Here is a 23,343-nt window from a genome sequence, read left to right as displayed (position 1 = left end):
AGGAGCTGGAGTTGATGCTGTTTTAATTGGAGTGAGAGGTATGTGGTGAAAGGGATTGATATTGAGAGAGGCAGAGGGCGGGTGGGGTCTCTAATGGGTGAAGATGTCTTTTTGATGTCTCATACTTTTCTATGCCATTGTTGAGCATGGAGAATACCCACCCATCGTGTTAAAATTATTCTTCTCTTTTCTCGGGCTAAGGACTTGTTCTTGTTGGGGAAAAAGGTACCTTTTCAAAAGAAATGCTTAATTGAAGAAAGTCATTTGATAGGAAATGTTGATGAGCACTAACAGTAAGAGATCTGAATTTTGAAACAAAAATTGCTGAGATATAAAGCCTTTTTCGCTTTTTCCCTTTAGGTTTTTACCCAAACCCCTTCTGAGAGCTAAATGAAAGGGATCATATTACGGTACTGGGAGCGAATTTAACAATGGGGGTGCGGCAGAATTGGTGGGTTAGGATTTGTATTTTAACCGGCGGAAGAGCACACCAAATTGGAAATTCCGTCCCAAGAAAAGAATGGCAACAAATGAATGATACAAGCTTGAAAATGAAGCTTTTGAGACTGGGAGCAGAAACCACGCACCCAAAAGAGAAAAGAAGAAGAAATGATAAAGAAGAATTTTGTGGCCTGTGGTGGGTGAGTGGAGCCTTTTACATGGACAGGGCAGCAACAACAATGAACAGCCATTAGGATTTTCTAGATTGCAACAAACCTAGTGGGCCTCTTATCGCTTCCTAATTCCTCTTCGGTATTGTATTTGATGGGTGGGTTACCAATATTATCTCCTTCACTGCATCATTCCCGATATTAAATCTCAATATTTCGGGTCTCAAACATGAAACCCGGCTCAATTCTGCTCTCTCCATTTTCGACCTGGACCACCTTCCCCATCATTAGCCATGCCCAATACTTCCACCTTTCCTTCACAGTGAACACCACTTCATTATTACTCAACCACAACTACAACCACTAGATCAATCGCTCTTCAATGCCGCCCACCCACACCGCACCCTTCTAAATTCAATTCCATGGCTACCACCTTTACCCCTTTTTATGTCTCCCTGCGCATCGTTTCTCACACGGAAAATTTGGGAATACAGTAATTCCAGATTAGAATATGAATCCAATAAGCTCATATTAGAAAATGCTATTTATTTATTTATTTTGATCACAACCTCATCTCCGAAGTCAAACCGGAAAGTACTCATTTTCAAAACTGTGATACATTCACATTCAAACTAGATTAAACCATTTCCAATTTCTGTTTCAAACACCTAATTTAGAAGGCAAATCTGTTTTATAGAATAATCTATGGTTTTAATGGTTTCTATGCAACCAATTCTTCTGTTAATTTAAGGCTTATTCTGTTATTTGTTATTCTACCGTTTCCTCCTTATTCCCTGCAATCAATCAGTCCTTCAAACCAATCAACAAGACAAATTGAATCATTGTCTGGAAACCAGTCTACCTTATAGATTTTTGGAGGATTGGTTGGTTTTTGCATCAGTCCATAACATTTAAAAACTTTCAAGGAAAATCCAAGAGTCCTAAATAAAAGCCAAACCAAAAATTAGGAACATAGACGTCTACCTGACTCTAGGTCTAAATCTGGAGGAGAGCAATACCTTTTGTGGAAAACCAGAGAGTTTGTTCATCCTTCAGCATCTTCCCTATAGTCATTTCACACTGGGGGATGGGCCTGATCCATCTTCATTTGCTTCATTATTTTCCAGTGGTTTCTCATCTGCTTCCACAGCTATCACCTCTGCATTTACTTCTTTAGCTATCACTTCTGCAGTTTCAGTATTTTGAATAACCTCTGGTGATGGTGTCATGGTTGTGGATGAGACTGGAACAGGTAAACCATGCTGACTAATTTCCTGAAGTCGGGCCACATGCTTCTTTCCATTTTTATGGGTAGACATCACTACTTCGCAGTAGGCCCCAACATGACACAATTCGCACCAAAATTTAAATTTCTTCTTCTTGAGTTTGGGATCCACTGGCTTCTGACCTTTTGGCTTTGTTGCCTCCACATTTTTCGTCATATCTTCTCCCACCTCATTTTTCTGCAACAGTAATTCATCATTTTTCTTATCTCCATCTTCTGCATTGTGCTTTTTGAGAATTGATGTTGATGCCTCCCCAACAATATCAGTTTGAAGTGTTTCTCCAACTATTTTTTCCACCTGCCCTGTACCTGGTGCATCAGTGATCTCTGCTAGCTTACTAGCCTTTCTGAATTTCTTCTGCAAAGGAGCAGGGTTCTTGCCTGCCCTTTGAGCTACCAGTCCTGCCTCCTTGGCCTTGTGCTTCTTTCCCTGAAGGTGCTCATTCAAACCTCGCTCACTTGTGGCAGTAACCTGACACAGAGCGCAACTCCATTCCTCTTTAAGTTTCTTCTTTGAACCAACTGAAGACAGCTCATTAACACCCACTGTGGGTGGTGTTGTAGCTTTCCGCTTTGCTCCAGAAAGGTTTTGCCCAGGTTTAGGCTGCAACAGAATACTCAAACACAGTCCATAACCAGTCACACATGTAACAATAAATTAATGACCACCTCATAAATTGTGAAAGCTTCAAGGGCATTTTCCCATGTAAACTCCACCCTCCGCTTTTACAAGCATGGAGGAAGATAATATTCACTAGCATTAGTTTGAATACAACAAGTGCAGTATATATTTCATGCATATATGGTTCCTAAACAGAATATCATACTGATGTACTGGAAAACAAGGTCCAAGGTCCAGTTTTTTAAGAATAGATATATATTTCATGCATACATGTCCCATTAACAGAATCTCATATGGACATACTGGAAAGCAAGGTCCAAGGAATAGTTTTTCAAGAATAGACAAATCAATCATGGATATAAATAGGACAAAGCTGAAAGGAATCATATGAACTGAAAGGCACATTGAACTGGAATCATGTAAACCAAAAGGCACTGCTGTGTCACAAGCTAGTTATAATAATAATCATCATCATCATCAGCACCATCTTTGAAAAAATTAAAACAATGAGTTACATAAGCACAATCACGCGTTGAACAAAATTAACACAATTACTGAGCTCTTAGAGACCATATCATCTTTTCAACTCCTTCCTAATGAACTTTTAAATTTATTTTCCTTGCCTTAACATGTAGAACATAATCCCATTTTAGATTTTTTTTTTTATGGGAAAAAGGTGGATATGTAATAAGAATATTAAGCAAAGAGTGTATCGAAGTACACACAATGTATACAATAGACACCAACAGGCAAGCAAAAAGAAGAGAGAGAGAGAGAACCCATCTCCCTCCTTACTTGGAGAGGAGGCAGTCAACAAAGTCCATCGTAGTCAATGAGTGATCATCTATGTGTACTCTAACCCATGCCCAAAAAATATTCATTAAAAAAAAACCATTTCAGAATGTTTAAAATGTTGGAAACCTACCTTGCTAACAAGACTTGATACCCAAGATAGGGATAAAAAAGTGTAAAAATTCCCCATATCAACCAGAGAAATTCATTCAGTAATGCAAAAGGAGAAAAAAAAAACATGGAAATTCTCCCATTTCTGAACTGCTAAATCATGTATCATTTGTAAACCCTTGATCACATGGTCCATGTATTGAACTTTCAGCACGCAAGCATTTGAAATCCAGTCAAAGAAAAATTGATTTTCATATTTAGAGTGAGTTAATCATCAACACTAGATCTTAAATAGCATCCAAGGAATGATCTGGACATATATATAGGCAAATGAGAATATTATTGACAGCAAAGGAATGTTCTGGATGTATAATTCTACATGGCCTTTCATGAAAGGAAAAGGATTGATCAGTAGAGAAAAAAAAAGTACCATTTTAAGTGTATGTCATTCATGGTCCTAAAACTCACAGTTTCTAGGGGCCCCATAAACAACATAGAAGCAGTGGGTTTTATGATCAATCACTTAGGTCTTGATTTTTCCTTATCTACTCATATTTTTTAAGTTAACATTGAATTGGAGATAAACCTATACAATTTGCACCAATGTTTTAAAAGGCAAAGGCATGAGGCAGCATATCAGGAAATTTGAATGCATCCACTTATTTACAGAAAGGACATCTAACATAAGACTATAGCTTAGAGTGAAAAACAGGATTACATGTTCCAGGTTTGATTCCCTGTGGGGTAGAAGGATGTCACCCGTCAAAACATAGACTTCTTAGCTTTGTGTGTACATGTGTGTTGCTTCCTCTCTCAGTCTCTTCCTTGTATGATTTACTATGTTCTTTCTGCTCTTACATGTGCAAAGGTTCTTTTCACTTTTTTTTTCTTTGTTTTTTTCCTGCTCCTACATGTTTGAAGGTTTTTGAGTCTTACAAGCCATCTTCAGTTTGTATGCTCTTCTTCTTTTTTTGAAATAAGATTAGGATATATATATATATGACATAAAATTAACTTCATAAATTTATAATTAAAGTGGAAGTGTCATTTTTTGTTTGGTAAAAAATAAAATGCTCAATTTTTTAAACAATTATATGTTTTTATATTGAACTTATAAAATAAAAAACTTAGAACTAAGTGATGTCAGTTTTGACATCAGAACCCAAGTGACAGCACATTATCACTATTCTTGGGTATTAATATTATTCTTATTTTATAAGTTCAAAATATAAATAAATAAATTATTAACAAAAGAACATTTATTTTTGGGAAACAGAAACAATATTTTCAGTTTAAATATAAAGTGATGATGTTAACTTCAAATCCATACTTTTATATATCTTAAACTTATTTATAAAAGAGAAGAAAGACACGAATTGAAGATGACTCTAAGACTCAAAAACCTTCAAACATGTAAAAGCAGGAAAAATAAATAAATAAATAAATAAACTATATTTTTAAATTTAAAAAAAAAACCTTAAAATGTGTAATAGCATAAAAGAAATTGCCTATATACATATAAAGAAAATCACACATGTAAGAGAAGGAAAAATGGAAAAAACACTGTCGTATGAAGAAAAGGGAAAAAAAAAGACAATCTTCAGACATAGGTCCTCTAATCAATTAAGTTCATCAAGCATAAGGATGCTTTTATGCAAGAAAAACAAGGATATGGATTGTTACTACTGATTTTCCGTACCTTAAAACAAGGGAAGAACTCTTTTTTCTCTTCCTCCTTTTTTGTGGGGAAAGAATAAGGGAAGCAAATGTTAGAGTGCTGGAATTTTAACTGAAATATGCAAAGACTTGAGTTGTTTTGTTTCAAACTATCTGCTGTCCTACACAAAGTTCATAAGACAGTACCAGAACATTCACTACTGGTGGCCAGTTTATTGATACTAGCCTAATTATCTTTAGTAATGCTAGAATTGAATTGGGATATGGGACCCACATGATAAGTCACCAAATCCAACTTGAATGTTTCTGAAAAGAAAAATGACAAATATCTATACCATAACAAGATTAGAACCCTGATAACCTACATCATATAAGTCTATTGTGATATCCTACATCAGATAGGGGAGAAAGTTACCGGGCTATATATGTATGGGTTCCTCTTAACCCTATAGATGTGTTTTAAAACCATGAGGGTCCTTTTGGGTCTAAAGCGGACAATATCTATACAGTTGGATGCAAATCGTTATAAATGGCATCAGAGCTAATCTCTCACCCCAATGTGGAAGTTTGTTTAGTCCTATGAAAGGTGTATGTTTGGTTAACCCCACAATCTTGTGGAACACAACAAGGATGTTGTGTGTGTATGAGAGGGTGTTTGTGTATCTCACATTAAATAGGAGAAAGTTTTTTATACTATATATGTATAGACTCATCTTAACCTTATAAACGCGTTTTAAAGTCGTGAGAGCCCCCAAAACGGATAATATCTACACGATTGGATGCGAGTCGTTATAAATGGTATCAAAGCAGATCCCCAACACGGGTGTGGAGGTTTGTTTGGCCTTATAGGGGATGTTTGTCTATTTGACCCTGTAATCTCATGAGACATAACATCCTCGTTGTGTCTACATGAGGGGGTGTTTGTGATATCTCACATCAGATAAGGTAGAAAGTTACTGTGGCTATATATGTATGGACTTCTCTTAACTTTATAGATGCGTTTTAAAGCTATGAGAGCTCCTTTGGACCCAAAACGGACAATATTTATACGATTGGGTGCAGATTGTTATAAAAGGTATCACAGTTAATCCCCAACCCCAGTGAAAGGGTTTGTTTGGCCTCGTAGGAGATGTTTGTCTGTTTGACTTCGTAATCTTGTGGGACACAACAAAGACGTTATGTTTGCATGATGGGGTGTTTATGATGTCCCACATTGGATAAGGGAGAAAGTTTCTAACACCATATAAGTATGAACTCCTCTTAACCTTATAGATGCGTTTTAAAGTTGTAAAGACCCTTTTAGACCCAGAGTGAATAATATCTACACGGTTGAGTATAGGTCGTTACATCTACAAATTGAATTTTTACCTTACAATTTGACTTTCAATTTTGATAGATCAATTCGCACACATTGAAGTGCATATCATGGATAAAACAGAAATGACATGAGAAAGTAATTGCGACTAAAGTAGGATTCAAATCCTAACTTCCTCCATTCTCTATGTATCACAATTTGTTATTCTATCATAAAAAATACAAAAATGTACATAAAGAAGAGAAGCATTAAATATCTAAAGGCAGGTAGACATAACATGGTTCATTTCCTACCATCAATATACATATATATATATATATTTATCAATAAACAAAAAATTGTATTGCAAAGAGGCGCTAAAATAGAGACCCACAGAATTACAGTATAGAGAAACTCACCCCCTCACAAAAGGACCCAAACAACAAGAAAAAAACAAAAAACCTTCTCCCTCATCGCAAACATACCCAATCTATAAAATCTATTAAGGTCGAAGGACCATCTTTTATCCACAATTTGGTTTCCAACCAAAGTAAATACACAAAAAAAGCTTTCAGCCTTTGAATGGACAACACGCAATCCTCAAAAGCAATTGTATTCCTAGCCTTCCAAATGACCCAAAACAAGCATAACGGTCCCACTTGCCACGCCACCTTCCTTTTCTTACCCACAAAAGAGCTCCTTCATCCTAAAAGGGTTTCCTTTACTGAAAAAGGAAAAACCCAAGATACTCCAAAAAAATAAAGGAGCAACATCCACACTTCCCTTGTTTTTTCACAATGAAGAAGGAGGTGGTCAATCGACTCCTCACACGTTTAGCACAGAAAGCATCTATTTGCCGATGCCCAACCCCTCTTTTGCAAACGGTCCAAGGTTAGAACTCTTCCCCATGAAGCCTCCCACGCAAAGAAGCTTAATTTGGGCTGCACACAAGAGTTCCAAATAATCTTCGAAGGGAAAGAAGCAAGAAACACCGGCTGCAAAGCCCTATACAAAGATTTTACCGAAAAAACCCCATCCTTTGAGTCCATCCACCTCACCCTATCCTCCTCATCCACCCTAACCTTCTTCCCATCTAAGCAACAAAGCAACCTTTCCACTTCTTCCAACTCCCAATCATTGAAAGGTCTATTGAAACGAGGAGTCCAACCTCCCCCTCTCTTCTCCTCAGTTGTCCAAACCTCATTTACCCAAGCTTCTTTGGAAGTTGCTAGAGCAAATAATGAAGGGAAAACCTCGCACAAAGAGGTGGTTCCACACCACTTGTCTTTCCAAAACCTCACCTTCTTACCATCACCCACCACAAAGCCAAAAGAAGGGGTTACTAGATGTCCCATCTTACTTGTTTTCCACAACCCGACTCCATAAGCCTCCTAGCCTCACAAGATCTCCACCCTCCTCTTTCCTCCCCGTATTTCCTTCTAATCACTTGGTTCCAAATGGCCTTTCTTTCAATTGCAAAGCGCCAAACCCACTTACCAAGGAGAGCCCCATTGAAAGTCCCAAGGCTCTTAACCCCCAACCCTCCTTTTCTTTTGTCTACACACACAATTGGCCACCTTACTAAATGCGGTTTTTGCTCAAGAGCCCCACCACCCCACAGAAAATCCCTTTGAATCTACTCCAATCTCATTCTAACCACCCTAGGCAGCTGGAAAATAGACATAAAATAGATCGGCAAATTAGACAAGGTACTTCGAATTAAGGTAATCCTCCCCCCTTTGAGATGTACTGACGTTTCCACATAGTCAATCTGTTTTGGAATCTTTCTTCTATTCCATCCCAAGTGGCAACAGATTTAAAAGGAGCACCCACCGACATTCCTAAGTAGGTGGAGGGCAATTTTCCCACCTTATAACCGAACTCATTAGCCAACTCTTCCACATTCTCAACTTTACCAATTGGAATCAGTTCAGTTTTTTCGAGATTCGCTCTTAACCCTGAAATTGCCTCAAACCACATTAACAACCAGCACAAATACATCAATTGCTCCTCCTTTGCCTCACAAAAAATCAACGTGTCATCGGCAAACAACAAATGAGAGACCTAGACCCCTTCACCCCTTCTTCCCTGAATCGAACAAGGCGACAAAAAACCTCTAGAAATTGCTCTCTTCAGCAAACAACTAAAAGTTTCCATCACAACTACGAATAAGTAAGGCGAAAGGGGGTCTCCTTGCCTTAAACCCTTGAGTTCTGGAAAAATCCAATAGGGCTTCCATTTACCATAACTGAAAACCTAACAGTGGATAAACATCACTTTATCCATCTACACCACCTTTCCTCAAACCCCAGCTTCTCCAACACCGCTAAAAAAAACGACCAATCCACGACACTTCTTCCAAAAGAACCCACTTTTTATACATCTCTCTTGCCCCCTTCCTAGCCTTTTCTTCTTCCAAAGACAAAGAGCAAACACACTCTTTCTTATCCCAAAAATCCATTAAATTCCAAGCACTTTACTTCTTAGAATCAATCTGCCCAAAAACCTCTTTAGTCTAACTTCTCATAATCGGTTTTAATGCCTTCAATTTTTCAGTCAAAATGAAGCTGGTTGACCCACTAACTTGAATCCCCTCCCACCACTTTTTCAACACCTCTTTAAAGCCCTCCTCCTTCAGCCACATATTCTCAGATCTAAAAGGCGTAGGCCCTCTCCTCATTCCTCCCCCATCAAGAAGAATTGAAGAGTGATCCGAAACCGGCTTAGCCAGAACAACTTGAATGGCCCCTTGAAAATGAACTTCCCAATCTTCAGAAATGAGGAACCGAAACCGATTATTAAAACCTCCACTCCACGTAAACAGCCCCCCTTGAAGAGGCAAGTCCCTTAGTTCTAAATCCTCAACCACCTCTGAGAATCTCCTCATTGTCGGGGACAAACGGCCTACTCTACTACGCTCAGAAGGGAATCTTATCATGTTGAAATATCCTGCTACACACCACGGCTCATTCCACAAACCTCTAATGGCCCCCAGCTCACTCAAAAAATCTTCTCTCTCCACCTTCACAGTGGGCCCATACACTCCTAAAAAAATCCAACAAAAATCATCCTCACAATTCTTAAAGCGACAAGAGACTGAATATTTACCCACTTCCATCTCGCAGCACCCTATTATCCCAGAACACCACAAACCCCCCCGGACCCCTTGAATTCAAAGCCCACCACTCCAAATATCTTCCTACCCCAAGACTTCTCACAATTCCACTAGTCATCTCCTGTATTTTTGTTTCCTAGAGACACTAAGTTCACCTTCTGGGATTTAATCACATCCTTTATCAATTTTCTCTTGTCTCTATCATTTACCCCCCTTACATTCCACGAAAGGATTCGAAGCCTCATCTAACACACTCCTGATAACCCCGATCCCCTCCTGACCCACCGTAATTTACCGACCATTCAAGTTTCTTCAGCTCGCAGTCAAATCTCGAGGGTCTCTATCTTCTCCTCTTTTTTCCGCTTACCCTCTCAAATCGGTCTCTTCTTTCCCTTATTCTATTAAGAAGTTTCAAAATCTCACTTTCAAAACCCTCAGTGGGCATTCCCAAACAAAGACAAAACTTTGCCAAACAACTGTACCTCCACGACAATATTGACATAGAATATTACTAGCATCTTATGATGTTATCATAATTGGCTTTTTTTAAGACAAAAAGACTGTCAAACATTTTTTTGATGTAATCATACTTGTTGGACAACCAAATTTCCTAAATGCTTAAGTTGTTAGGATTTGAACTCACAATGTCTATTTTTTTTTATAGGTAAATAAGCAAGTATATTAAAAGCACAAAGAAAGACGCACCAAGTACACACGGAGTATACAAAGAGTGCTAAAAAGTAGGTGAAAGGAGAAAATAAACAAACCACAACCCAAGCCAAAGGGCCCCCAAACTGACAAAACCAAGCCCTAAAAAGCTAAGGAGTACAAGACTACCAAACCAATCAAGAAAAACAAGCACCAAGAGCCTACCTCGCCAAAACCAAACCCCTAAGCTACTTCCTGACTCCTAATCCCACAATTCCAAGAAAACACACACTTGAACTTGAGGAGTAAAAATATTACTGACAAAGACACCTAGAAGAATGTAGTCTAGGTAACCATCAAAATAGTTACCCCCGCTAGGCCCAATAACAAGCAAAATTCTTTTTTAGCAACTAAAGTGTTGCAAATATTTGCACAAACAAACAAACAAAAAAAAAAAAGATCTGAGTAAATCAGTTATGGCAACCCTTGTGGTTGAAGGGCCAGCCAGGTCCAGGAGAGGCAATAAAGTACTCCTACCTGAGAGCCTAAATGGTTTGGGGTATGGATACAAGACTATGTATGAAATAGATAGTCCTAGATCCAGTACATGCATGGGTATTTTCATTTTAAACTTTAAATTAAAAGATATTGAGTGATGCTATTTTTTTTTCTGCATCCAAAATAAGAGAAGAAAATCAGAACTAAAAATAATTTTAATTATAGGGAAAAGTTATATATCCTATACATCACTTATTCCCTGATTCATCCCTGAATCAAACCCAATCATTAACCTGTCTCATTAAAGCAGACCAGATTCCAACCAACCAAAATGAGATGTCCTTGACCCAGGCCCTTTTAATTAGGAACAGATCCAATGGATAAAGGAGTAAAAATACACCAGTTTCCATGACTAATTGGGATCCCATAGAATTTCAATGTGCCCATCGTGTTAGTAGCATTTAAAGGCAAAAAATATTCATCACCCAAAATGAGACCAGTGAGGAAAATGGAAGCCATAACTACAATTGATGATATAGGACACTTTTTTCAGTTTTTCTCAAAAGACATTGCTGTAATTTTTATAATCACTTGTGAGATGGCTATCATTTTCTGTAGTGGCCCCATTCAAGATGTTGATTGCTACCTTGGAATGCTATATAAAACACAATGGAGCCATCAATTTCCAGGGTTGTTTTTCTTTTTTTTGAGTGATCATACTTTTTATTCATTTTTCATCTTTGTCACAATCCAAATGATGCTAGTTCTCACTATTCCAAAAGCCAAAATTAAAAATAGGCTGGAATAAAGGTTCATAATTTCAATTGAAATACAGACACTTGGTTTTAACTAAAATAGTAGGTCTGGACATGACCTATGACTAATTTATACATCACAAAATCCAAAATAGAATAATAGGAATCTTCTCTTAAAAAATATATATATTCATAGCTACCATTCTAATAGCTTTGGTAAAGATTCAGTTGAATAATCATGTTGATTGTAATCCCATCCCATAATTCACGAATAAAATTCTAACCCATTTCCTTATAAACTTATTTTTAAGCTTTATTGTCAGTTATAGAAGTCAATTTAAGGAGTAAAGATGCTTCAGTGGAATGCTCTGATTGTGATCAAGTTCATGAAGAAAATATTTTATAAAACTTTTAAATTCAATGAGGTGAAAGCCAAAAGATTAATTCAGAAATGAATGACCAATGCCAGTAAGTAGATAGCTAAGGTATTGACTCTTCAAACATGCCAAATCAGAGTTTTACAAAGTGACATGAATTACCTTTGGAACTAAATAGTAAAAAACATTCTCAACATAAAATGTCTAAGATCTTTGAATTCACTTTTTTTTTTGAAAGGCACGCCACAAAAATCATGCATCACTCTGTAAATTGATGTAACATCAGAAATTGAACTCTCCATCACTCTTTTTTATTCGTCATCATTTCTCTCATATTGCTCATGGACAACAATGATTATGCCTCTATACCTAGCAACTAAACCATAAATGCTAGACTTTCTAAGTTGCCAGTGTGGACATCAATAATTCTCTCTATACCTAGCAACCAAAGTGAGCAACATCTGTAAGACCTTAAATTTTAAACCTTCCAAGTTGCCAATGTGGTCCCAATCGTGATTAAGATTAATGAGACCAGTCTCTTGCCTGGTCTTATTAAGACATTCTCCCCATGTCTCTCTCTCAAAAATATCTTTACCTAAAAACTCAGATAATCAAACACATCAAAGACCTAAAAATGCTTGACCTTCTAAGTTTCCTACTGGTCTTAGTGATGAGATTGTGTCTCACTTACCCTTACCAGGAGGTTTTCACACACACACTCTCAAGAATTCTCTTGCCTAAATGGTATCGATCTTGACATTTTCTTCTGTTGGATAACCTTATTGATGAGCACATTCACTCTCAAGACTTAGCCTTATCAAGACATTCTCTCCCCCCACCCCCCTCTCTTTAAAGACCTTAAATGGTAGACTATAGTTCTAGGAACAAACTCCTAGTGAACATGAAATGCATGCATATAAGAGGAGGCTGGTGGGATATACATGAGGGGTAGGGATGACTATATTTGTCAGAGCAAATTTCATGTGGACAAGAAATACATGGGTATGAGAGGAGGCTCATGATTGACCTATGGGGGAGGGGTGACTATTTCTGAGACCAAACTGCAAGTGAATATGAAATGCATGGTTAAAAGTTATGCCGTGGGGTAAAAGACTATTCCAAATCAGATTTCTCAAGACATTCCTTTCTTTTAAAATCATAACCACATATGAAGAATGCTACATCATGTCTTGGAGAAAAAAAATCAAGTATATTAGTAACAAAAAATATACTTGGAAAATCTTGAGGTTGATAGCAGCTTTCAGTCATATGTTTCATCATTTTTTGAAGAAGAAAACAAGATTATAGTGGCAACAAAGAATAAACTTGAAAAAGTTTTGAGATTGATAACAGCTGTCACTCCTAATCAACTTCAAGATGACATCAGGATAACCTTATTAAGACATTGAAAATCTTTTAAAACCATAACCACATGAAGAATGCTTCATATTTTTTGGAGAAGAAAATCATGATTATAGTAGCAACACAAAATATAATTGACAAAGTTTGAATTGATAAAAGCTTTCAGTCATGTGTTTTCATCATTTTTGGAAGATGAAAATCAAGATGTATAAGCAACAAAAGTATACACTCAAAAAAGTTTGAGATTGATGAAAACTGTCACTTGCCTAAGCTTATCAGATGATCTTATTAAGACATTGGAAGCTCCTAATTTTAAAACCAAAACTACACGAGGAATATTTTATCTTTTCTTGGACATGAAGAGTCCAAGCTTACATCAGCAACAAAAGAATATACTTGAAAAAGTTTGATCAAGTAGCAAAAAAGCAGTCGGCATAAAGACTGCTCATGAGCAGCCTTGTCAAAATATCATATTGTTGTCACATTATAAGCAAGAATATATGTTTGGCAGGGTGGGTAGGCACAGTATGCTTGCAAGAATGCATATATAAAAAAGTTAGCATGAGAATGACACACTCGTTGTGATGGACAGTTCTACATGAAAGAACATAAACAGACAACAGGTAAGTATATGGGCCTGCTGCACATACGACACTTAGCCTTCTCCAAGTAGTTCTGCAAATTAAAAAACAGTACCAGAGGAGCAGCAAAGCCATTAATGTAAGATTATTCTGTGCTCAGATTGCTATAATGGCAAACAATGCTATAGCAAAAATGATCTACACATAATCTCATGAATCAATGACTATGATGCCCCTTTAGGGCTGACTTCTGACATGCAGTCCACAAGTGAAAAGGCTAAACCACCTGCATGTGTCACAAGCCTATGGTTCTATGCATAGGGAAAATCACCTAATAATATAAGTTAGCGTCTACCTCAACAACCATGGATTTGCCAGCAGTTTTTCCATTTCTGATATTAAAACTAGGGCTAAATTAGGATTCTCTTATCTAGAAAAGGCAAAACAAACAATGTGAAACATGATGCTTTCATTAATAAATATTATAGTTTTATAGTCTCAAGCATTAAGATTGAACCACAGCATGGGCAAAAAATTATTTCATTGACTATGATTGGGGTCAAAGATAAAGTTAGACTGGGCCAGAAAACAGAGTTTGATGAGAAATGTATGTTTGGGAATGCCTATTTAGAATTGAAACTAAATTTGTCATCCAATTGAAACTTAAGGACTCCAAAAAGTCCTTGCAGATTAAAATAGTATCCCGCTGCAATAAGATGCCTTATTGCCAATATAATGGCTATCATTTATCATATCTTGAAACTAAAAAAATTAATATATACAATACCACGTTTTCATTTTCAAATGTTCTTTGAATCAATCTAGATATGATCCCTTTACAATCATGTTCATACGGTTGTAGTGGAGCACTTTGGTATAATTGTTAGTTGTTCCTTGTTCATTTTTGCGCCTTTTTATTTCTATTTTTTTTATTTTTTCTGTCATTTTCTTCCTTCTTCTTTTATGTCACCTCCCATATTTTCTTCCTTATTTTCTTCCTTACCGCTTTCTTAATAAATTTTCCATCCATCCAAAATACCAAAAAGAAAATTCAAACTCTATACCATAGATCTTATGAAGCTTTATCATATTGGATGCTGAAAATGTTCTATTTGTATGACCTTATTGAATTTGAATCAATAAATCTGCCAGGGAAATGTGCACAACTAAAATGAAGATGTTAAGATGGAAGAGAGGCAAGACACAAAAAATTATAATAAACAATGGATGTATTCCTTAAAGTTATGTAGGGTTCAGATGAGATGAGAGGAAGACAGATAAAATGACCCTACAATGTAGAAATAAAACCAATGAATGTAGGCAACCAAAACCTGATTCAAGTTGAGGAAGCAAGAGGAAGACCAAAAAGAACGTAGGCAAGGCTTTACTTACAACAAGATTGCTATGGCGGAATCAGTTATTGGGTGGGAAGGAAAGGTTTCTATGGTTATTTGAGATATGAATTTGTTAATTCATAGAAAACAAGGCAAGTTACCAGCAAGGTGGAAAAGTAGAAGGTAAACTTACTTTATCTATACACATGCATCAGTGCACCTATGTGTATAAGCTTTGTGTATGAAGAAAGAAGACAATGCATATCTACAAACGAATAAATGTGCGTGTGTAACAAGCATAAGTTCAACACAAGACATCAATGCTTGAAACTATATAGTCATAAAACCATCCTCTTCTTTCCCTTCCACACATTACAAGTTGTTGATAATTTTCAAGCTATAGATAGTAATGAGAGAAACCTTTTGTTAGCCAACAGACTGCCTCTGAAACTGAAAATGACACAAGTACAACCAAAATCAGAGATAATAAACAAGTCCGATAATGCATATATACTCTAGACCCAACGACAGAACCCATCATCACAAAAGCTCAAAATATGAAAAGGACAACCATCTATCACTTCCCAATTTAGAACCTGAATAAAGAAAATTCATCAAATTTGCAGGGAAGCAAATGATAAAAAAAAATGTCAAAATAAATTAATTTTGAAAAAATGCGAGCATATAAGACCGATAACTGACCAGTAAAATCACCCTGTCCTTGTTAACCTCTGGAAAAGGCTTAACCTCAGGCCCTGCAGCTTCTACACCCCGCTGAAAAGACGTCCCAGTCTCAAGGGCGGCGAGCATTTCCTGGCGAGCCTGCAGTGCCAATCGTTGCGCAAGCGATCTACTCAGTCGTTCCTCAAGTGCTCGACTATCGGATTGGTGAAACAACGGAAACCGGTCCAACCGCATTGCCGAAGAAACCGGCGATTTGAATTCAGTTTTGGTCAGCATCAATTCTTGCTCCATCAATAGTTCCCTTCGAACTTCAGCTTCGAGTAATCGTCTCCGCGCGATCTCCCGTGCGATGATCTCTTCTCGGATCCGCTCTTTTTCGAGTTCCCGCTGGATCGCTTCTCGCATGTCAGAGGGATTACTCAGTAGCTCGTTTAATAGGATGCCATTGTTCGAATACCCCGCTAAAACAGTAAATCATCAAATCAAATTAAAGAAAAAACTTTGTTTGTTTGGTCAGAAACTTAGGGAAAATGTACGAAATTACAGTCAGTGTCCTAGGTCGTGATTGTTTGTAACATGAGAAATCACAAACGTCAACTCCACAATGCCAATACAATTACCTGGCTTCGACTAACTCAGTTTTTCATTTTCGGAAACCAAAAGAACATACCACATCAGGTAAAAAAATTTCTTCCCGTCCATTTCATAATTTTCTCAGAAAACAAACAAAAATATCTACGACCCTGCACAAACCTCTCAGTGCTTGTTCGGTAAAGTAGTTGATCATGCTCGGCGAAGAGGACAGATACGGCGGCCGATCATCGACCGCTCGAAATTTGAATTCCATAGAGAGATATCAGAAGGAGAAGTAGAAGAGTGATCTGCAGTAAAAAATTTAGGGTTCGGTGCTTGACTATGGCTACTGTGGAGAATGGGTGAGATTTTTTAATAGAGTGGGAGAATGGAGCATAACGAGGAAACATAGATGCCACGCGCCTTGAGAGAGCGTGGCCTTGGGTTTCCTCTCGAGCATAGGAATTGCTGTCAGATGTGTCAAATGCCTCGTGCAGTGTGTGCTGATGAAGTCACACAGTATTCACCACACACGTTGCCACGTATAAACCTGGGTTTCATTGTTGTCGGGTTCGTTTCTGCACAAACGTACGACACCCACCATGCCTTGTGTACTGACACGTAATATAAATTTAGTTCAGGCAGGTGGGTCTTACCTTGCATCCATAGGTTTTTAGGTAAATATCCTCCATAATAAAAAATACCTTTAATTCCATAAAAATAAATAATTTTGGCTTTTTATAAGAGGAATTGTGATTTTGGGTATATAATTGGTCTAAAGAATATTTGACCGTTTGAGTCTATGAGTTTTAAAAAAATGAAAATTATCTTCCTCTTTTTTTTTTTGTCTTTTTTTTTCTTTCACCTTTTTCTTGTAATTTTATTTTATTACCTTTATTATTTATAAATTTAATATTAAAATGTGATATAAATATTATTTCCATTACTTTTTAACAATAAAAAAATATTTTTAATAATACTGAGTTACTAACAATAATATACCAAATAATAATATTAATAATAAATAAATAAATAAATAAAATAGTAAGATTATATTGTATTATTGATTGATTATATATGAGTTTTTTTTTCCACAAATCATATTTTTTATTTTAATGTTTAAAGTTAAGCTTAACAAAATATATGACAAGACGATGAATGACTGATCGATATAGGTACGGTTCCGACACAAACTAAACTCAAACTGATGAGATAAATGACCGATCGATATAGATGCGGTCCTAGAAACTGAACTAACATGACAATGAGATGGTCGATCGATATAGGTGTGACCCCAAACTCTAATTGACACGAAAATGACCAATCGATATAGGTGCGGTCCTGAAAAACTCAAACTGACACGGAAAATAATAGGAAGATGGTCGATCGATATAGGTGCAACCCCGACTCAAACTGACATGGAAAATGACCGATCGATATAGGTGCAGTCCTGAAAAACTCAAATTGACACGGAAAATGATAGGAATATGATCGATCGATATAGGTGCGGCCCCGACTCAAACTGACATGGAAAATGACCAATCGATATAGGTGGGGTCCTGAAAAACTCAAACTAACACGGAAAATGATAGAAAGATGACCGATCGATATAGGTGCGGTCTCGAAAAACTCAAACTGACACGGAAAATGATAAAAAGATGGTCGATCGATATAGGTGCGACCCTGACTCAAACTAAACTAAAACTGATAGGATGAATGACCGATCGATATAGGTACGGTCCCAACTCGAACTGAACACGAAAAGTGATAAGAACACGGTCGATCAATATATGTGCGGCCCCAACTCAAACTAAACTGAAACTGATAGGATGAATGACTGATCGATATAGGTGCGGTCCCGACTCAAACTGAACACGAAAAGTGATAGGAACATGGTCGATTGATATAAGTGCGGCCCTGACTCAAACTAAACTGAAACTAACAAGATGACTGACAGATCGATATAGGTGTGGTCCCAACTCAAAACTCAAACTCATGGGAAATGATAGAAAAATGGTCGATCGATATTGGTGCGACCCCAAACTCTAACTGAACTGATAAGATGATGAATGACCTGATCAAGTGGCCCAAATCCAAAGGATAACTCAGATAATGATGCAAACAAACTCGGCCGGAGGGTATATGCGCTAGTATGACAACTCATGAGGACCGACAACTAGGTCGAAGGATACCAAAACCTAGGAAATGTCTGATGATCCTAAGGAATGAGGGTATGCCCCAGTATGCGACTCGCGGGAGTCAACAATTAAATCAAAAAGTGAATGAAGTCTGTGGAAGGTCCAACGATCCCAAAGATGTAGGTATGCCCCAGTATGACAACTCGGAGGGGTCAACAACTAGATAAAAAAGTGGATGAAACCTATGGAAGATCTGATGATCCCAATGATGTAGGGTATGCCCCTGTATGACAACTTGGAGGGGTCAACAATTAGATCAAAAAGTGAATGAAACCTATGGAAGGTGTGATGATCCTAGGGAAGGGGGTATGCCCCAGTATATGACGATGAACGAATTGGGATACACAATGTCTCAAAACTATTGTGCTTTGAAATATGCTCAATCATCATGTAATGAAAATGTCCAACCTCATATAAGTAATGCCAAACAGGACCATGTATCATGATACCATGTCGACAAAACAAAACTAACTAATGGATAAGAACAATGATGACCAGTGCTTAAAACCCAAGGAGCAAGCAAATCAACACTCAACATGTTAACTGTCAAAATGAAAGCATCATCACTAATAAATCAACAATCTGTCAAGTCCTACCATCATGGAAGATGTTGAACCTAAAGTTCGAAATATGCATGAAAACACAACCAATGTGATCGAGGACTAATCTATATCTCCTCCAAATCGAGAGAGGGGTAAGGTCATGTGTCACAATGGGATGTGTAGGATAAAAGAAGGTGATGATCAAGCTCTGGTATGATAGAAGGCATGAGAGTATCCAGGGTGAAATGTCTGAGTAAGAGATGAAAGGTATGTAAGTATCCGAGATCATCTAAGTATGCCGAGAAGACTAGACCCAAGGCATCAATAGCTCCATAATCCATCGAAAGTAGCAATCATAAACAGAAAATCAAGTCTCGATGTCAAAACCTCCAACAAGGTGGCTATGTCCCAGTATGCAATGAGGACAACATGAAATAATCCAATGATCTCCATATCACTCGTCAGATACTCCAACGTTAAGAATCAATATGATCTCTCTCCAAAAGACGGATATGCCCCAGTGTACATGATCCGATAGGGTGACTATGCTCCAATGAAAAATACTCTCCATCTCGTCTATACCCCCGTGTAAAGTAGTGCATCCGAGTCAACAACTGCTGAAAATGACCACATGTAGTGCACATCAAAAAATCAATCGATCTCTACTCCTGATGCCAAAAATGGAAACATCTCATCATAGTCCATATGAATCAAAATCCTCGAGCTCTATGAGTACGAATGAGTTGGTTATGTCCCAGTATAAACCATCTGAAATGATTATGCTCCAAGATAAATCGAAGTCTATCACCGATGAGAGGGCTATGCCTCAAAATAAATCGTCATCTCAAAATCAATCATCAGTGAGTAGAGTGTGTCCCAATGTAGAATACCGAGTGAAGTGACTGTATCTCTAATAAAAGTGTTCTTTGAAATGACTATGCCCTAATGGAAGGTCATCCCACAACTCCTAATCCATCATAACTCAAGTGAAGAAGCAAACTGACTATGCCTTAGTGCAAAGCATCATCCCGAAAGAAAACGTCATCGATGAGCGGGATATGCCCCAGTGTATATAATGTCGCCTTTGAAAATCCATCACTAATAAAAAAGGTATGCCCCAGTGTAAATCATCATCTCAACTCTCCATCCATCATGCTTCGGGAAATAATCTCCGACCAAGCTCGAGTATTGCCCATGTGTGAGCTGTCAAACACAATGTGAAGTAATGGTCTCAGGGTGGTCTTCAGACACGAGACGTAACGTAGGCTAAAGTAATAGGGTGAAAGAAATGAAAGGAAACTAGGCTTAAAGATCTCAATGATATAATCCCCATACCCCTCATGCATGAGATGCAATGCATAAAAAAACGTCATGAGTCCCGGACCTAGGGGTCCCCACATGAAAAGTGACAATAAATGAATGGACACATCGAATAAACAAGTATGATGTGTGTGTACCAAACCCAAGTCAAACATCAAGCAGAATGAGAAAAGAATGAGATCAGATGAGGTAGGGTGAAACGGAGGAATAAAATAAAGATAGAAGAAGACGAAGAGATAGAAAAGTGAGTGATGGACAGCCTGCATCAAAGCATGGAAAGTAGTCATATCCGAAACAAATGGGATGATGGATAGAGCAAGGATCCAAAGATACTAAAGAAAAGTTGTTCCTCCTCTCTCACAAAAACGAATGGACGACTCATACTCTCACCCAAAATATACCAAGATAGAATCTTAGAAAGAAGCTCTCATACGAACTCTCTCTAACACATGAACTCAATGAAGCAACCTGACACGTCCATACACATGGTTAATGAAGAATGATATAATGAATAATACGTTATCATCATTTTTTTTTTTTTTTTTTTTGTTTTTTTGTTTTTTTTGCGCATACTCTGATCAGTGAATGATCTCATATGAAATACATAGCCAAATGAATAAACTCTCCTCATATACTGATGTAACATGAATCCTCACTAATAAGACAACCTCTCAAAATAAGATCTTTGAACCACTGCTCATAAGGCGAACCGGGTGGAAAATAACGTGATGGTCCTCCATGCAGTGACGTGTGAGAAACTACCACTCAAAATGTCGAGTAAGCACTGAAGAAAGAAAAGATAGATAACGAATATCACAAGTGGTGATATGTGATATCGGAAAATAGTGATGAAATGATGTAAAAGTGGAAAATATCACAATGAAGAGTGAGGAATGAGGCCTGAATATATATGTCAGGTCTAGAACTCATGACGTATCCAATCATAGCATGCAAACACTACAAGGTCCCCAACCTGATGTAATAGGTAAATGAGGTGATGAAAGAAAAAGTTATGTGCTCGTGTGAGGCTCAAAGGGCTAGCAATGGGTAACTCTATATGCGAGGGTGATAAAGTAAATAGGCTCCTGAAATGATGGCCACCCATCCTTTGACCACAACCTCGAACATCATGCTTTCAAGATCTCACATGGTCAATACTAAAGATTGGCATCTATCAAACACAGTCATATCAACCTCTTTGAAATCGTGTGAAAGCTCCCACTGATGCTTTATGATAACCATCAATGTCCTTTAACAATCACCTCACTCCATCATCATAATCCACTCGCCATCGTCTCATAAAATCACCATCTCTAATCATCTTGACTCTCTGAAGTCATGTGCAATGGCTCAAAACTGGATGTTCCATGATCACCCCTCTGTCTCAACAATATCATCAAGCAGTCAAACCACTCTCTCATCGTGATCCATCTATCATCGTGTAGAGCTCACCTTAGGTCAAACCATCTCAGACTCTACTTGGTCAGATCAAGGAAATGATGGAAAGGAAAGACAATGGTACTGTAATATGCTAAGGTGAACAATGGATGGTAAAGTCATACAGTAGTACCAAAGGGTGGTGTCATGTCAGACTCAAAATGGGTAGGTCATCAAGTCCACAGAGTTAGGGTATGGATATAGATATGGTACTGCTCTGATCAAAAGGTGAAATGGGTCACAATCCCGAGCTCCCTAGGTCAATCTCTTGATCCTAGGTCAAAAGACTCAATATCCTCCATGATAGGTCAAGCCAGAGTGATCATGATGTATAAGTGAAAATATGTCTCAAATCAAAAGTACAACACACATCAACACAAGATATGTAAGGCACGCTCATGAGAAAAATGACACATACTCAGCATAAAAGATCATATCACTAAATGAACCAATGAGTACATCATGTGTGAAACGAAAAAAGACTACAAATGACTGGACTCTCAACATGAAACTATAAACAATGACCTTAAACCAAAACTAGACTCAACAAAACAAAAACAACTCTGATGAATCAAAAACTGAACTCAACAAAATGGAAATGACTCTGATGATGACCATAATAAAAAATGAAAAGTGCTCTGAGCTGAACTGCTACCAAATGATGTACCCAATGTCGACTAATCCAAGAACTTAAACTTTAGGTAACACACAAAAAAGAAAAAGAAAAAGAAAAAAAAGCAATGACATGGCATATAAGGAAATTTGAAGTATGAAAAATCGATCTAGGAATTTGGACATTGAAATCACTTGTTGAAAGTGAACGAGACTCGAAGCTATAAGATAGTGTGAAATGATTTAGAGCTCATTTGATAGCGTTTTTAAAACATATTTTTAGCTTAAAAAGTGTTTTTTAAAATAAAAATAAAATTGAACATTTAATGAAATTTAGAAAATACTTTTTAAAAATTTTAAAATTACTTATAATGTTTCTTGATGAAACATTTGATAGACGATTCTTACAACAATACTTCAAGTGAAAATGTTTTTAAAACGTTGAAAAATTACTTGTAATGCATATTAGAAAAACATTTGATAGATGATTTTTAAAAAAACACTTTAAAAGGGATTTTTGCAAAAACACTTTAAGTGCGTTTGATAATAATTTTTAGAAGTGTTTATAATATTTATAATACTTAAAAAATAAAAAATTTCAAATATTAGAAAGGTTAAAAACACTACCCAGAATCACTACCAAACAGACTCTTCTAATGGAAGTTTGATAGTGTTCTTAAAAAATATTTCTAGCCTAAAAATTATTTTTGAAGAAAAATGAGGAGTTTGATAAAGTTTAAAAACATTTAAAAAAAATTAAAAACTCACTTATAGTGAAACACTTGATAAATAATTCTTCCAAAAATACTTATAAAATATTTTTATTGAAAAGACTTCAAAGTAAAATATTATAAAAACACTTTTTAAATTTTCAATTTACATAGTTGAAAGTGATGAAAATTTGAAAAAAAAAAA

General features: G+C 37.0%; 1 protein-coding gene across 1 annotated transcript; it reads right to left on the bottom strand.

Moving 5' to 3' along the window:
* Positions 1-1,434: 1,434 nt before the first annotated feature.
* On the bottom strand, positions 1,435-16,696 carry LOC117925238. Its single transcript, XM_034844192.1, has 3 exons — positions 16,500-16,696; positions 15,765-16,207; positions 1,435-2,500 (listed from the first exon to the last, which is right to left on the bottom strand). Exons 1-3 carry the CDS (start codon positions 16,591-16,593, stop codon positions 1,682-1,684), a joined length of 1,356 nt encoding a protein of 451 aa, XP_034700083.1. The 5' UTR covers positions 16,594-16,696; the 3' UTR covers positions 1,435-1,681.
* Positions 16,697-23,343: the final 6,647 nt, after the last annotated feature.

Source organism: Vitis riparia, chromosome 11 (assembly GCF_004353265.1).
Source record: "Vitis riparia cultivar Riparia Gloire de Montpellier isolate 1030 chromosome 11, EGFV_Vit.rip_1.0, whole genome shotgun sequence".
In the NCBI taxonomy this organism is placed as follows: Eukaryota; Viridiplantae; Streptophyta; class Magnoliopsida; order Vitales; family Vitaceae; genus Vitis; species Vitis riparia.
The sequence above is the reverse complement of the archived record's forward strand: the minus strand, read 5'-3'. Positions and strand labels throughout refer to the sequence as shown.